The following is a 15,238-nucleotide window of genomic DNA, read 5'->3' as shown; positions in this document are numbered from 1 at the left end:
CGATGGCACAAACCGAACAAGGGAGCGGAGTCTAGGGGGCCGCTGGTTTTCACCAGAGCCCGCCGCAAGGTGGGATGGACTTGCTGCGGCAGGTGACCCCTAGGTTGCTACCCCTGGATGGTTGCTTGTGACGGCGGGCGAGGTGTGGCAGGAGTAGTAGGCAGGTGATAGTGCTGGCAGTGGTAGATAGGCGTCACCACGGATCACAGGCAGAGCACAGGAACAATGGACTAGGTAGCGGACGGGGACTAAGGACAGGAACAGCGGACAGGAACTAGGAACAAGGACTGAGGTCAGGAACAACAGGGAGCTGGGGCAAACACTATGGGAAGCATGTAGAGGCTCCAACACGAGGGACAGGGCATGCTGGGATTTATAGGGAGTGATTAGTGCAACTTCCAATTAGGGGCAGACTGTCCCTTTAAATCTGAGACAGCCGGTGCACGCGTGCCCTAGGAGGCGGGGACGCACGCGCCGGCCTGGACAGACGGAGACAGGAGCGGGGCGAGGTAAGGCGCCCCCCGGGTCCAAACTAGTAGCAGCGCCGGGTCCCTGCACATGGACCCCGGCGGCTGCATGGGATAGAGGGAGGTTGCGGCGGCAGCCCGGAGCACGGGCCGCAGCCGTGACAGTGTAAAAAACGCACAGTGTGAATTGACTCCAAACGGAATTTGCTGGTTCAGCAGAAAAACGGGTCGAAGTGATAATAATAAAAAGGTAGAGACCGGTCACAGTGTCCTTAACTGGATGTGGTGGCTCCTTCATCCACAAGATCTAAAAAGGTAGAAATCACAAATATTGCAAATTTTAGATATTTCACACACATATGCCAGATGTGTGGACAAAACATGGGCAAGTGGAGAAAGGCTCATCTGTACATCGCACCACTCACTTAGTACTCCACGTTGAGTCCCATGTCAACTAATGCGTCAAGATTGTAAATGCAATTTAATTCTCTTTTTTTGAGTACCGTTAGTCTATCACCTCCATAATTTAGTGGGGGAATTCTGTCGATGACCATGACCTTTAAGTCCTTCTCTGAATGTCTCATTTCCACACAAATGTTTGGACACAGGTAAGTCAAGTCGCTGCTTGCGTACCAAATACCGTCAAACAGACCTACTGTATCTGAGTCCTCCTAAAATGGGATGTTTTCCTAGTCCTAGCTGTGTCACATGTAGATATCTAGTGAAAGGGACACACTATATACATCCGCACACTAAAAAATGTTACCAAATAAAACACTACCCCACATGCTCCTCGGACTGGATAATTTATGTCATCTGGTGCCCCTGTAATAAAATCTATATAGGGGAAACCACTCATACAGGTATTTGGTACGCAAGCAGCGACTTGACTTACCTGTATCCAAACATTGTGTGGAAATGAGACATTCAGAGAAGGACTTAAAGTCATGGTCATCGACAGAATTCCACCACTAAAATATAGAGGTGATAGACTAACGGTACCGAAAAAAGAGAATTTAATTGGATTTACAATCTTGATGCATTAGTTGACATGGGACTCATCGTGGAGTACAAAGTGAGTGGTGCGATGTACAGATGAGCCTTTCTCCACTTGCCCATATTTTGTCAACACAACTGGCATATGTTTGTGAAGTATCTAAAATTTGCAATATTTGTGATTATTAATTTGTTTATTTTTTCTACCTTTTTAGATCTTGCGGATGAAGGAGCCACCACATCCAGTTAAGGACACTGTGACCGGTTTCTACCTTTTTATTATTATCACTTTGACCCGTTTTTCTTCTGAACCAGCAAATTCCGTTTGGAGTCAATTCACACTGTGCGTTTTTTACACTCACCATTATGGACCTGGAGGGGTCCTCCTGGACAGGAAAGATGACACGCTGCAAACTGAAGTCTCTTGTCTGAGGTGGGGACTCCATGTGCGGGTGCGTTGGCTACTGGACACCCCAATTCGGGACTCTGGTAGTGAGGTGTCTGATCTGGATTGCAAGGTGAAGTTCTGATGATGATTCCCAGCTGGTATGTGCTTTTGTTAGTGAGATTACCTAGGCTACCAGGAGGCGGAACACTCAGTCATGTGATCTGCTCTCTGTTAACATCGGTTGCCTGGGAGACCAGGAAGCATAGCAGTGGGTCATGTGACATGATCACCTGTTTCTAAGATGGACGCTACATGTTTGGTCACACTGTCATGAGATCTGGCTGGAAGGTGGTGAGTGTCCTCATCCAATGAGAGAATATATACTACCTGTGCATTATTATGGACATTTTGTGTACGTCAGCTTTTCAGCCATCTTGTTTCAAGCTCTTTGCATATGCAAATCACAGGGGGTGGAGAGGAACCCCATGCAACCTAAACCCACAGTTGTATCACTTTGTAATTATGTAGTAACCAATTGTAGCACTTGATGAATGTATAAATTGTTTGTAAGATATTTCACTTGCATGCTTGAAAATGGTGGCAGGCCGCCGCCGAAACGTCGCGTCTCACGATTGCTGTATGTGATGAAACTCTAAAATAAACACCAATTTGAAGTTTTTTCACAAATTCAGGAGTGCTGTGGATTTTCCTTTGCATACTGTATGTGAATACGGTCCTAGAATCAGACTTGGATCTGCTGGCACCCCTTACTACCTGGAGGTAGTGCTGCTTCCCCGTATACCTTACTGTACATAGAAAGATAGATAGATTGGAGAAAGAGATATAGATAGATAGATAGATAGAGCCAATGAGATAGATAAATAATAGATATATAGACAGACAGAGACCTGATCGGTTCGTGTTCCCAGGAGAACTGAACGGCCAGCAATCAGCTTTTAATTCACCATATGAGTCACAGGGAAGCCGGCATCTCCTAAGGGTCCAGTTACACAAAAAGATAATCTAACAGATTATCTGCCAAAGATTAGAAGCCAAAGCAAGAAACAGACTATAAACAGAGATCAGAACATAAAGGAAAGCCTGAGATTTCTCCTCTTTTCAAATCCATTCCTGGCTTTGGCTTCCAATCTTTGGCAGATAATCTGTCAGATAATCCTTCTATGTAAATGAACCCTCATGCTGATCAGTGAGTTGCTCCGTCTCGATACTCAGAACTTAATTGAATGGACTGCTTTTTTAAGTTTATTTCCTATGAACTAATAAAGTCATTGAACTTCAAACTTGCACAGATAATTAGTGGACATACTTTAGTTCATGCGTGATATGGACTTGCACTGAATGCACATAGGACCTGCAAAAAACGGCCCTAAAAATAGAAAGAAAGAAAAGAGAAAGAAAGAAAGAAAATAGAAAGAAAAATAGCAAAATTAGAATGAAATATGCAGTAAACATGCAGTAAAAAAAATATATAGTAAATTAGCGGTGGCTAATTGTCGGCTATGTTGCATTAGACACTATGCCTTTTGCATTTAAGCCGCCAGGTATTTTGCTATATATTTACTCAATACTGCATATTTTTGTTCTAATTTTCCTATTTTTCATCTACAAAAGCAAAACTGAAATAAAAATATACTGTTTTAAGTGATTATAAGGTTAATTATGGTTCAGTTCGCATGTTCGTGCATTTTATGCCCAAAATTTGTGAACTGCCCAAGTGAATTTTTGAAAAGTGTTTTCATCTCTAATAATAACAATAATAATGATGATGATTCCTTTATTTATATGACACCAACTAATTCTATATTGATGTACAGAGCTTGCCATAGATAACTCTCTGCCCCTATTCAGGCTTCCAATCTAATTTTGTCTATCAGTAGTTTTGGAGTGTGGGAGGAAACCATGCAAACACTGGGAAAACATACAAACTCTATACCGATGTGTCCTTGGTGAGATCAAAACACATAATCCTAGCACTGTAAAAAAAACTGTGCTAGCCACTGAGACACCCAGTACTCCAGGAGCGAAAAGAAGCCTCCTTTATTATCATTACAGCATATTACATGTTTATTAGACACATGACTCCAACTCCAACTACAGTAAACATTTTTTATGTCAAAATGGCCAGAGCTTTATTTATATGATAAAAAATGTTTTAGGTGAATTGCTTGGCCCTTGGAATTCAAGAATACTTTAATGGGGTATTCCACTCTAACATAACTTTTTGTATGTTGCTTCCCATGGTGACACTAACAATTCATTCCATACTTGTTATTGTCTATTTAGTCTCCTCCCAGTTCTGAGCTGAGGCTTTCTGCTGAAAACATTTGTGTATGAGCTTATCTCTTTAGACCGTAATAAAAGATTTTCAAGCATTTGATGACTCAAATCGTGAACAGAGTCTCTTTATTTAGAGGAATAAATTACATTAAGCATTTACAAGAAATCCAGTAGATACAGCTTATGGCTGGGTTTACACACAGTATATTTCAGTCAATATTGTGGTCCTCATATTACAACCAAAACCAGGAGTGGATTGAAAACACAGAAAGGATCTGTTCACACAATGTTGAAATTGAGTGGATGGTCGACATTAAATGGCAAATATTTGCTGTTACTGTAAAATAACAGCTGTGGGTGGGTTCACACTAAGGAATTCTCGCGGATAATGTCTGCCGGCTCCATAGACACCATTCTATGAGATGGCGTATTTCGCTATCCGCCGAAAGAAGTGACATGCCGGCCCATAGAATGGTATCTATGGAGCTGGCGGAAAGGCACGCGGACAGAATTCCGTAGTGTGAACCCACCCTATATGTGGATAAATTCCATGGTTTATTCCCAAACCCTCCGTGTGAAGTCTTTACAGGAGTCCCAGTTTAGTGAATGTAAGAATGAAAGATGGAACAACAATGGAACTACAATTAGAGATTAGCAGTCCTGTATGTTTTCCACCCGGTCCTCGGGCCTTCTCAACCTTCTCTACAGGGTGGGCAGACAGCAGGATTTAAAAGCTGAGTGTTCAGTACAAAGCAAAACTAAGAGTGCTCTGCTTATCTCTAACTACAATTAGTCCCAGAATAAAATAGTCTTTATAGAGAGATTCATAGAGATTGTTAAAAAAAATGATAATGGCGGAGGAGCCTATTAAATCAGCAAAAAAGAGAAACTCTTTAATACAATAAAGGAAATAAAAATTACTTTGTATTTTATATTAATAATTAGATTTTATGTGGAATTTTTTTTTTTTGTTTCTTTACTATTCCTCTTCTTAGACTCCATCAGGATATTGTAACATTTTGGAAAAAACATACAGCCCAATATTCCTCCCCCTGAGGCTAATATGGCGAATATCTCTACAGTGACCATGTGTTTCCCTGTACTGCTCAGATAGGCCGGGATGGCACAGATCCAGACACTGCAGAACACCAGCATGCTGAAGGTGATGTACTTGGCTTCATTGTAGATATCAGGTAATGTCCTCACCAGGAAAGCTAGAACAAAGCTCACCCCTGCCAGAAACCCCATATAACCCAACATGAGGTAAAAGGCCAAGACTGACCCTTCATTACACTGAATGATGATCTTCCCAGGATAATCCAGGTTATACTCCTGATATGGAGGAGACAGTGACAACCAGATAACTGCATTCAGGATCTGAATAGATGAACAGACCAACACTACAGTATAAGGAAGCTTAACCCCCACACACTTTCTCCAGGGACTGTCAGGTCTGGTGGCCTTGAATGCTATGCAGACTATGATGGTCTTGGCCAGGACAGAAGACACGGCTACTGTGAAGAAGATCCCATAGAAGATTTGTCTCAGCATGCAGGTTATATCCACTGGGCGACCGATGAAGAGAAACACACAGTGTAAGCTGAACATGAGAGAGTTCAGGAGAATGAAGCTGAGGTTCCGGTTATTGGCTCTGACAATGGGAATGTTCCGGAATAAAGTGAATATTCCAATTATACATAAAGTTATAAGAGAGAGTAATATGGAGATGATGGAAAAGACTAAAGCAAAAACATCAGTCTCATAGGACAAAAACTCATAATATCTCAGAACACATTTGGTTTTCCCCTCATTCGGCCATTCATGGTCAGGACATCTCTGGCAATTTTCACTGTCTGGAAAAGAAGAAACAAAATGAATTAACAATAGTTTATAATTTTGCCAAATGCAGGGTGGAAGAGTTATTTCCATCAAATTGATGGTCCATACTAGGCTCTTCAGATTGCATCCCTTCCATTTCACATAAGGATAATATTTATTTATTTTTCCCTCTCCCCCCCCCCCCCCCCCCCCCCATCCAAACCGATCAGGCGCAGTCAGAGGCCAAAAACATTATATCCAATTACTCTAAGGTGACGCCTCCTTATGTGCCAATGTGTCCTAATAAACTGTCACTGTGTTCCCTCATGTACCGTGCTACTGCCTCCACCTCTCGTACTGTGCCACTGTCGGTGGTGATCGGACGGTAACCTTCATAATTTCTCCAGCTACTTCTGTGTCTCACCGCACAGGATCCGTCATCTCTTCTCTCAGCACTGACAATTCTACCGGGCAGCCGTCAGCCTCATTTATAGGATCCTCAACTCTCAGACTGCTTACTACTACTATGGTCACATCCCAAAGACGTCCCCAGCTTTCCCAATAATATTTTATTACAATATTACAGTATTACTGATGTACAGTAGAACTGCGGAGAGAGGACATGACAGATCGCCAGAGAAGCTGTGAGGTCAGATACTATTTTAATGATGTTTGAGATAACAACTGTATTGCTTCCCAGTTCAACAGTGGGGGAGCTGGGGGTGACTGAGGGGGAGCTGGGGGGTGACTGAGGGGGAGAAGGGGGTGACTGAGGGGGAGAAGGGGGTGACTGAGAGGGACTGGGGAAGCTGGAGGTGACTGAGGGGGAGCTGGGTGGGACTGAGGGGGACTGGGGCAGCTGGGCATGACTGAGGGGGAGCTGGGGGTGACTGAGGGAGACTGAGAGGGACTGGGGCAGCTGGGGGGACTGAGAGGGAGCTGGGGGTGACTGAGAGGGACTGGGGCAGCTAGGGGTGACTGAAAGGGACTGGGGCAGCTATGAGTGACAGAGGGACTGGGGCAGCTAGGGGTGACTGAGGGGGAGCTGAGGGTGACTGAGAGGGACTGGGACAGCTGGGGGGGACTGAGAGAGACTGGGGCATGCTGGGAGCAGTAGTTATACACATACAGGCTTTCAGGGCATGCTGGGAGTAGTAGCTATACACAGGCTGTCAGGGCATGCTGGGAGTAGTAGTTATACACAGGCTGTAAGGGAATGGTGGGAGTAGTAGTTCTACACAGGCTGTCAGGGCATGCTGGGAGATTTAGTTCTACACAGGCTGTCAGGGCATGCTGGGAGCTGTAGTTATACACAGGCTGTCAGGGCATGCTGGGACTAGTAGTTCTACACAGGCTACCAGGGCATGCTGGGAGATTTAGTTCTACACAGGCTGTCAGGGCATGCTGGGAGCTGTAGTTATACACAGGCTGTCAGGGCATGCTGGGACTAGTAGTTCTACACAGGCTACCAGGGCATGCTGGGAGTAGTAGTTCTACACAGGCAGTCAGGGCATGCTGGGAGCTTTAGTTCTACACAGGCTGTCAGGGCATGATGGGAGTAGTAGTTCTACACAGGCTGTCAGGGCATGCTGGGAGTAATAGTGCCATACAGGCTGCCAGGGCATGCTGGGAGTAGTAGTTCTACACAGGCTGTCAGGGCATGCTGGGAGCTTTAGTTCTACACAGGGCATACTGGGAGTAGTAGGAGTAGTAGGTCTACACAGGCTGTCAGGACATGCTGTGAGTAGTAGTTCTACACAGGCTGTCAGGGCATGCTGGGAGCTTTAGTTCTACACAGGGCATGCTGGGAGTAGTAGGAGTAGTAGGTCTACACAGGCTGTCAGGGCTTACTGAGAGTAGTAGTTCTACACAGGCTGTCAGGGTGATAAGGCCAGCGATACGATTTTACCTACCTGCACCGTACCTGTATGACTACATATATATAGGCCTCTTGCTCAGAAGCTCCAGCACATTAGAGAGTCCCTGATAGGGTTAACTTATAGTTGGACCATTTCTTACCTTGGAAAACTTCTGATATGGACACTAGAAAGAATGTTTTGTCTCAAGAACTATTTCCCTCAGAGACATGTTTATCAGCGTTCAAGGCCGTTCTCAGAGGAAAGCTGACTGTCTGTTACAGTGGGAATAATGTGAAAGTATCATTGCACAGAATGTATTGTTCTAACCTTTTTGAATAATAATAATGAATACTAATATAGATGCCATTGCGCATGACTGAATATCTAAATCACTAGCACCGCCTCATCTATGTCTTATTAGCATTTGTTACCACCCTATATTTTATCTGTCTATAAAATGTGATTACCATAATAAAACTTGGGCCATTTTCTCCAGGCTTATAATCATGATACATTGTCTTATCTGTGTCCATGACGTATAAGTAACGAGCTGGTAATACTGCAGGATTCCAACTCTAGATATAATTTAAAAACCATCCTTTACCTGGGTTTTTGGCTTCTCTCCATAGAGAGAGGTCAACATATAAATTTAACCTTAACATTTGGCGTCCGAATCGGGACTCAGCCTCTTGCAACCAGAACGCAGACAGACGGGATGCGGTGATTTATCCGTCATCGGACGCACAGATATAACTGGCCAGGTAAGAAAGACTTTCCCTTTCTTACGTACTATCTGTGCCTCAGGGGAACGGATCTAATGAGATTCCCGTCACCTGCGTTCTCTATATATGTTTGTAAAGCTGAGTCTATTTGTTAGACAAAGAACTCTGTAACCCAGGATAGGACAAGGTTAAAGTGCTGCATTGCCGTCGCAAACTGTTGTGTGATTGAGATAAGCTGTTGCTGTATTCATGCTGAATTAAGGAAAGGGATTGCCGAACTTATTCACTTCTACGTCCTTACGGGGAGGCTGTGATTAATGCTTAACCCTTGTAATACAGCATGGCATCGAGAACAGCTGCGAGGTCACAGACAGCAGGCACATAACTTTTGGAGTGAACGGGTTCCTGATAAGTGATATCTGTCTCGAGCAGCGGGAACAATACTCGTATTGATCCCATTATTTGTGCTTGTACTGTGGTAGAGAGCAGGTCAGAAGATCTGTGACTTACCCCCTTGCCCCCTAGGAGGAATTAGCAACGAGGGACAGTAGGTTGCTGTAGTGCGTCGCCATAGTGTGTCACTGTGACGGCTGGGCCTATAGCAAGGTTGCTGTAGTGCGTCGCCATAGTGTGTCACTGTGACGGCTGGGCCTATAGCGGCTGTGCTTGTTAAAACCTAAGGTTTAGGTTTCGTTCCCCAATACGCTACCTAGGGATTAGCTGAGCAAGGATGAGACAGTTATTCTCTAAAAAAAGGGATCCCCAGTCTCCACAAGAAGTTTATGTGAAGCTGATGTGAAGCTAAGGAAGATATAGTTAGCGATGGGCATGAGAAGATGCAGTGCAAGATCTAGAACAGATCTTTAGGAGGTTTGATATGAAGGCAGATACATGCCTTAGCCCCACCAACCTCTGGCTCTCTGACCAACACTTGGAAAACCCCTTACACTCCTGTGCACACTTATTTTTGCCTTGTGGGTAGGTAACCAGACCTACATGTAACATGCAGGGCAAATGGGTCCTTGGAATTTCCAGGAACCTTAAGGGTCAATGTAAGTACTATCCCTAAGGGGGAATCAAGGATTAGAGTTCTAAGAGGGGAGGGTGTGGAGTAGATAGATGAGAGCCAGAGGGTCAGACAGAAGGAAAACATTTAGGATAATGGGTGGGAAGCACAGGTCCAGCTGGGTGGACATGTCATGTGCCGGTGACCAACAATTTCTAGATAAGACAGAATATTGTAGTGTGTGTGGCAGACCCAAGCCACATCATTATGTTACACCATTGTACCCAGTTTATATCTGTATACAAACCCCAGATCCTGCGAAAAGCCAACCTACATCCAATGGTGGCGTATAGACCCTTTGTTCTGCAGGAATCTTCCCCTTGGTCGGCTGTTGAAGTAGTTACTTTGATTTAAAGTGCCCCTTACCTGATAGTAAGACCAATGCCTTTGTGGAGGTGGGCAGCCTAACCTCAAATAGTGTACAGTGCCATATAAGTGTCTAAGTACAAAGCCACGTACTCAGACAAGGAGAACAGTCCAGCTCATTGCTAGATACAGTACTGAGAGAGCTGAAGAGGTTAATTAATGCTGCGTAGTGAAGCAGCATACAAAGTTTTTTTTGTGTGTTATTTGTTATGTTTTGTACAAGGCCATCAACCAGCTCTGAGAGCTGCAGATCACATGCAAGCAGCATTAGAAAAAAAGAAAAAAAAAAGAGAATCAGAGCTGTTAGTGTAATGTAATGTACTCTCCTACATTATACTGTATTTCAGCCAGTCTTACTAAGCTGGTGTTCCCCTTTAGAAGTATGTTACGTGTTAAAAAAATGTTGATCATTTTCTGTTGTCCCGACCGTGGAACATTTGCTTATTTGTGTACGCCACTTTTCTGTAATCAGCCCTCAAAGATGGCGACTGAAAGCCAACCACTCCCACATATCATCCACGTCTGTATTATAATTGTGACGTCTCAAAACCATGCCCTAAGCCAACACCCTTATATCCGGTTATCTAGTCCGGTGGCCATTTTAACTCCTGGCATTTCTGTCCTCCGCCCATACTGCTTAGTGTCACTGAGGGGGCGGGCACAGGACTCTCCGATAGAGTCTAACAACTGTTTTGCACATTTATTAATGAATATTATTACCTGATGGTGAAGAAAGTTAGACAAAGGTTTGTTGGAGGGAAAAGCAATGAGACTGTTTGAAGGAGCTGGGTCTATTAGACCTATTAGTGTATAAGATTGTTATACGGAAGTGTCAGTAGGAGTCAGAGAGAAAAAGTACGTTTTATTAGGAATGTCAAGAGAAAAGTGATAATTGGTAAAGATCAAACGCAGAATTTTGTGCACTTATTAAGAACCCAATGGTATAAGGAGCCTGTAGTAACTTATTACTGTAACTTACACATTTATTTAAAAAGTATATATATGTATCCCAATATATATTGTAAGCAGATTTTCTTTAAGTGTGTGTCCCCAACGTATGATATTTCAAAGAAGAAGTAGTTTACTACAGTAAAATATATATATTTCTATGTAACTTTATTTAACAAGTGTTTATATATATATATGTGTACATATGTGTACACATCTATCCTAATAAGTTCTACGCAAATTGTTTTTTTTCCTACTAAGTTATAAGTATGTGTGCCACTGTCCAAGGTTACAGTCTGGTGCATAAGAGCACAGCGCTGATATCTTCTGTAACTTCAAGGATGTTAGAAAAAAAAAAAAGAAGTTTTAACTCTTGTATCTATGATTTTACTGCTCACTGCTCAAGGTTAGAAGTGAGGTACAGAGCGTTCTACTTACTGATAAGAGACGCTTACTAGAGGAATGGATTCATTTCAGCTAATGATGGTACAAATTAAGCTGAAGGTTCTGACAAAAAGAATTATTCTATATACCGTATGTTTTACATTTCATCTTTAAGGTGTGTTTTATTAAATTTTTTTATCAAAAGAAGGTTAATATAGGACGAGTGTACAATGTTTTTATTTTTAGGGTTAACAGTTTTGTGATGATTATAGCAAACTTAGCTCATGAATATATATGTACTTTTATCCCTAGTAAAAACCAAACCCATGTCCATGGCTCCAGTCTGCACGCCTTATGCCCCCCCAATATATATATATTTTGTGTTAAGTGCATTGAATCTAGCATCTCTGTTGCCTCTTGATGTAGATTCAAATGGGGGAGGGGATAGAGGTGAATGGAAATGGGAGTAGCCCATTTTGATGTTTAAAAAAAAAACAAAAAAAAAAAAAAAAAAATTTTAAACACCGTACAAATTTTTATTTTTGAATAAGGATGTTTTTGTTACTTATTGTGTTTGATATTTTAAATTGTGAAAGATGAAAATGTAATTGAAAGCCCAAATATTAATGAAAGTTTAAAAGTTTTCATTGTAGATTATCTCAGACTTTTCAAAGATGGATGACACAAGACGCAAGGATATATGGTGACCGCCATGCAGAGTGACGTTCCACTGCAGAAACCGCTCCTGCTATAAGCTGGAGGTGAGGACAATCACTGAGACATGTAGGATGGTTGAAGGTAACTGTGCAGATGTCTATATGAAGCCCACCATTATGGGTTAATTGGCAAATTAGAGATTTGTTTGGTCCCTGGGCTTACCAAAAACACTTCAAAGAAGCGTTCAAAAAAACTGTTCAAAGAAGAAGAAAAGCTGCCATAGAGCGGCTGAAGCAACGTTCACGCAGACAAACCCTGAAGCCTAAATGGTGATGGATGAAGCTGGTGATGCGGTGGTTTCTGTGCTCTTCCCAAGGTAACAGTGTACAAAGCGTACAAGGGAATGGGGAGATGTTTCCAGTCTCTTCCTGAGGTAACCGTACATAGTGTACAGGGGGATGGGGAGATGTTTCCGGTCTCTTCCTGAGGTAACCGCACATAGTGTACAGGTGGAGGAGGAGATGTGGATCTGTTTGTTTTTAAGTCTTTTCCAGAGACAATCAGCAACAAGCTGTGAGACCAGCGGATGGAGAAGAGGTACTGGGTAAAGATGGCAGTCAGACAGTAAGTAACTGTGTTTGCCGCCTGCCTTGTATCCCACTGTAAGTTATCTGACAAAACCAGCAGAAGGAAGCCATGTGTAATGTGATGTAGAATCCTCACATTGGGCGGCCCAGGGGACAACAAATATAGCAGAGAGGGTTGTGTACGGCTGTATTATCTACACCTGTCATAACCTACTGTAAGTAACACCGTAAAGTGCCTGTCTGCATAGTCTGTCATCTTCCTGCCTGTTTCAGGGAATGTAAGTGGACGTCATCCACCTGCCACAGGTGGCCTATACAGGTATGTCCTTGTCTGTATTGGTGTCTTCTTTACAGGTCAAGCCAAAACTATGGGAGACGACAAAGCCAATGTCTGAGGTGATACGAGTGGCCTTAAAAGAAGCGATATAACTGAGGCCAAGAGTCCAAGTGTCTGTAAAGAGGCCTGTCAGTCAAAAGATGGGTTTAAGGATAAAGGATCCATACCAATGCTACTATTACAAAAAGGATCATATGATATATATTATTCTCATAAAAAGGCTTTGAAACTTTAGGTGATGTATGGTTTACACTTTGCTGTTATTTCTATGGTGGTTATCTTATGTGTAATATATGATGATCTCAGTCAGACAAGAGACAATTCAGTAGGATCCAAATATTATATCGGTAATAAGCGCCCAGTTACTTCATATTATTGGTGTATGTATTATACTATATGATTATGTACAGGAAGAGATGTGACCATGCGACCAGTCATTAGTCCTGTGTGATCTAATCATAAAGACGTTTTCTAGGTACAAAATGAAGTAAAAAGACTAAAAAGAAGTGGGAATTTTGAGAATCCCTTACTGAAGATTGTGAATTCACTAATTGGTTATTATAAGTGAATCTAATGGTTACATAGTAGGTCACATTGTGGAGATGTTATTGCATTTACCTGTTGTGCTGTTTTTGGTTTATGTATCAATCAACTTTTCATTTTGCTTTTGCCATGAGATAAGATTTGCTCACATCTAAACTTTTTATTTTCAGAAACTTTTTAAAGTTAGTTTTTGTGACTTTCCAATACCCACATGATACCAAAGTGGTAGAGTCCTTGTGATAGAGTCACATCTGTTATATACAGTGAAGAACTTATCGTCTGATCACTCAGTGTCACAGGGAGACGTAGGAGTGACAGGAGACTAGTTAGGTTCGGGACGGAGGATTGTCTTACCTTTAAAGCAGTCCTACGGTAAAGGGACCTAGAGAAGGGGGCTACATCTGTAGTCAAGATTAGGGACAAATCTTAGGGACAGGAGTGATGAGACAATAAGGTTTGGTTATTTTGATAAAATCCGGAGAGGTATTTGTCATATACATATATTAGTTTGGGTATTGATAATAAGCTTTTATTTGTTTTGTTGTAACTAAGCTGTATATTGATGTATACTGTACAGACTCACCCATTGTTTAGTATTTTCTTTCGGTTATTGCAGATCTTCCTACCACATCTGCTGTAAGTTTGTTCCGCCATCTATAACTTTCAATAAAACGTATGGTACTATTTTTGTCTATCCTATGGTGATGCCCATAAACTAATGGGAGTCCTTCAGGGTCTCTTCCAAGTGGTCTTATGCATAATACTGATCTGTTTTTCAGTAAAAGTGTTCATGTGTATTTTCTCTCGTGTAAAACCTCGACAAACAGGAAGAAGCTTCACCCTCATATAAGAGACTAACGTTACTATGCTTTCTTTCTCTTATCGGTTCTCTTGAATCTGTGCCGCCTGGACATTTCTGGAGGTTGGATGCTGTACTAGTACTTGGAGGATGTTTTCACCTGTGGTCCCTTGATCAACCTGCGGCTGAGGGTGGAGTCCTTAAAACCTCCGGCTACGACCCAACCACCAGTGATGACCCATATCCATGCTCCACGGATGTCAAATGGGGGAATGATAAGGCCAGCGATACGATTTTACCTACCTGCACCGTACCTGTATGACTACATATATATAGGCCTCTTGCTCAGAAGCTCCAGCACATTAGAGAGTCCCTGATAGGGTTAACTTATAGTTGGACCATTTCTTACCTTGGAAAACTTCTGATATGGACACTAGAAAGAATGTTTTGTCTCAAGAACTATTTCCCTCAGAGACATGTTTATCAGCGTTCAAGGCCATTCTCAGAGGAAAGCTGCCTGTCTGTTACAGTGGGAATAATGTGAAAGTATTATTGCACAGAATGTATTGTTCTAACCTTTTTGAATAATAATAATGAATACTAATATAGATGCCATTGCGCATGACTGAATATCTAAATCACTAGCACCGCCTCATCTATGTCTTATTAGCATTTGTTACCACCCTATATTTTATCTGTCTATAAAATGTGATTACCATAATAAAACTTGGGCCATTTTCTCCAGGCTTATAATCATGATACATTGTCTTATCTGTGTCCATGACGTATAAGTAACGAGCTGGTAATACTGCAGGATTCCAACTCTAGATATAATTTAAAAACCATCCTTTACCTGGGTTTTTGGCTTCTCTCCATAGAGAGAGGTCAACATATAAATTTAACCTTAACACAGGGCATGCTGGGAGCTTTAGTTCTACACAGGGTATGCTGGGAGTAGTAGGAGTAGTAGGTCTACACAGGCTGTCAGGGCATGCTGGGAGCA

The 15,238-nt window shown here is 42.4% G+C and overlaps 1 protein-coding gene and 1 long non-coding RNA gene across 2 annotated transcripts; one reads left to right on the top strand and one right to left on the bottom strand.

Moving 5' to 3' along the window:
• Positions 1-3,179: 3,179 nt before the first annotated feature.
• On the bottom strand, positions 3,180-5,799 carry LOC138796473 (vomeronasal type-2 receptor 26-like; the record flags this gene model as incomplete). Its single annotated transcript, XM_069976079.1, has 2 exons — positions 3,180-3,238; positions 5,130-5,799. Coding segments are annotated over 2 exons (729 nt in total), but the record flags the coding sequence as incomplete, so codon positions are not given.
• Positions 5,800-9,475: 3,676 nt separating this feature from the next.
• LOC138797269 (uncharacterized) lies at positions 9,476-14,991 on the top strand. The gene is made up of 2 exons (XR_011363913.1): positions 9,476-12,402; positions 12,458-14,991. It is a non-coding gene; the product is annotated as an uncharacterized lncRNA (long non-coding RNA).
• Positions 14,992-15,238: the final 247 nt, after the last annotated feature.

The sequence above is a fragment of the Dendropsophus ebraccatus genome, chromosome 7, assembly GCF_027789765.1.
Source record: "Dendropsophus ebraccatus isolate aDenEbr1 chromosome 7, aDenEbr1.pat, whole genome shotgun sequence".
Taxonomy (NCBI): Eukaryota; Metazoa; Chordata; class Amphibia; order Anura; family Hylidae; genus Dendropsophus; species Dendropsophus ebraccatus.
This window is presented reverse-complemented; position numbering and strand designations above follow the sequence as displayed.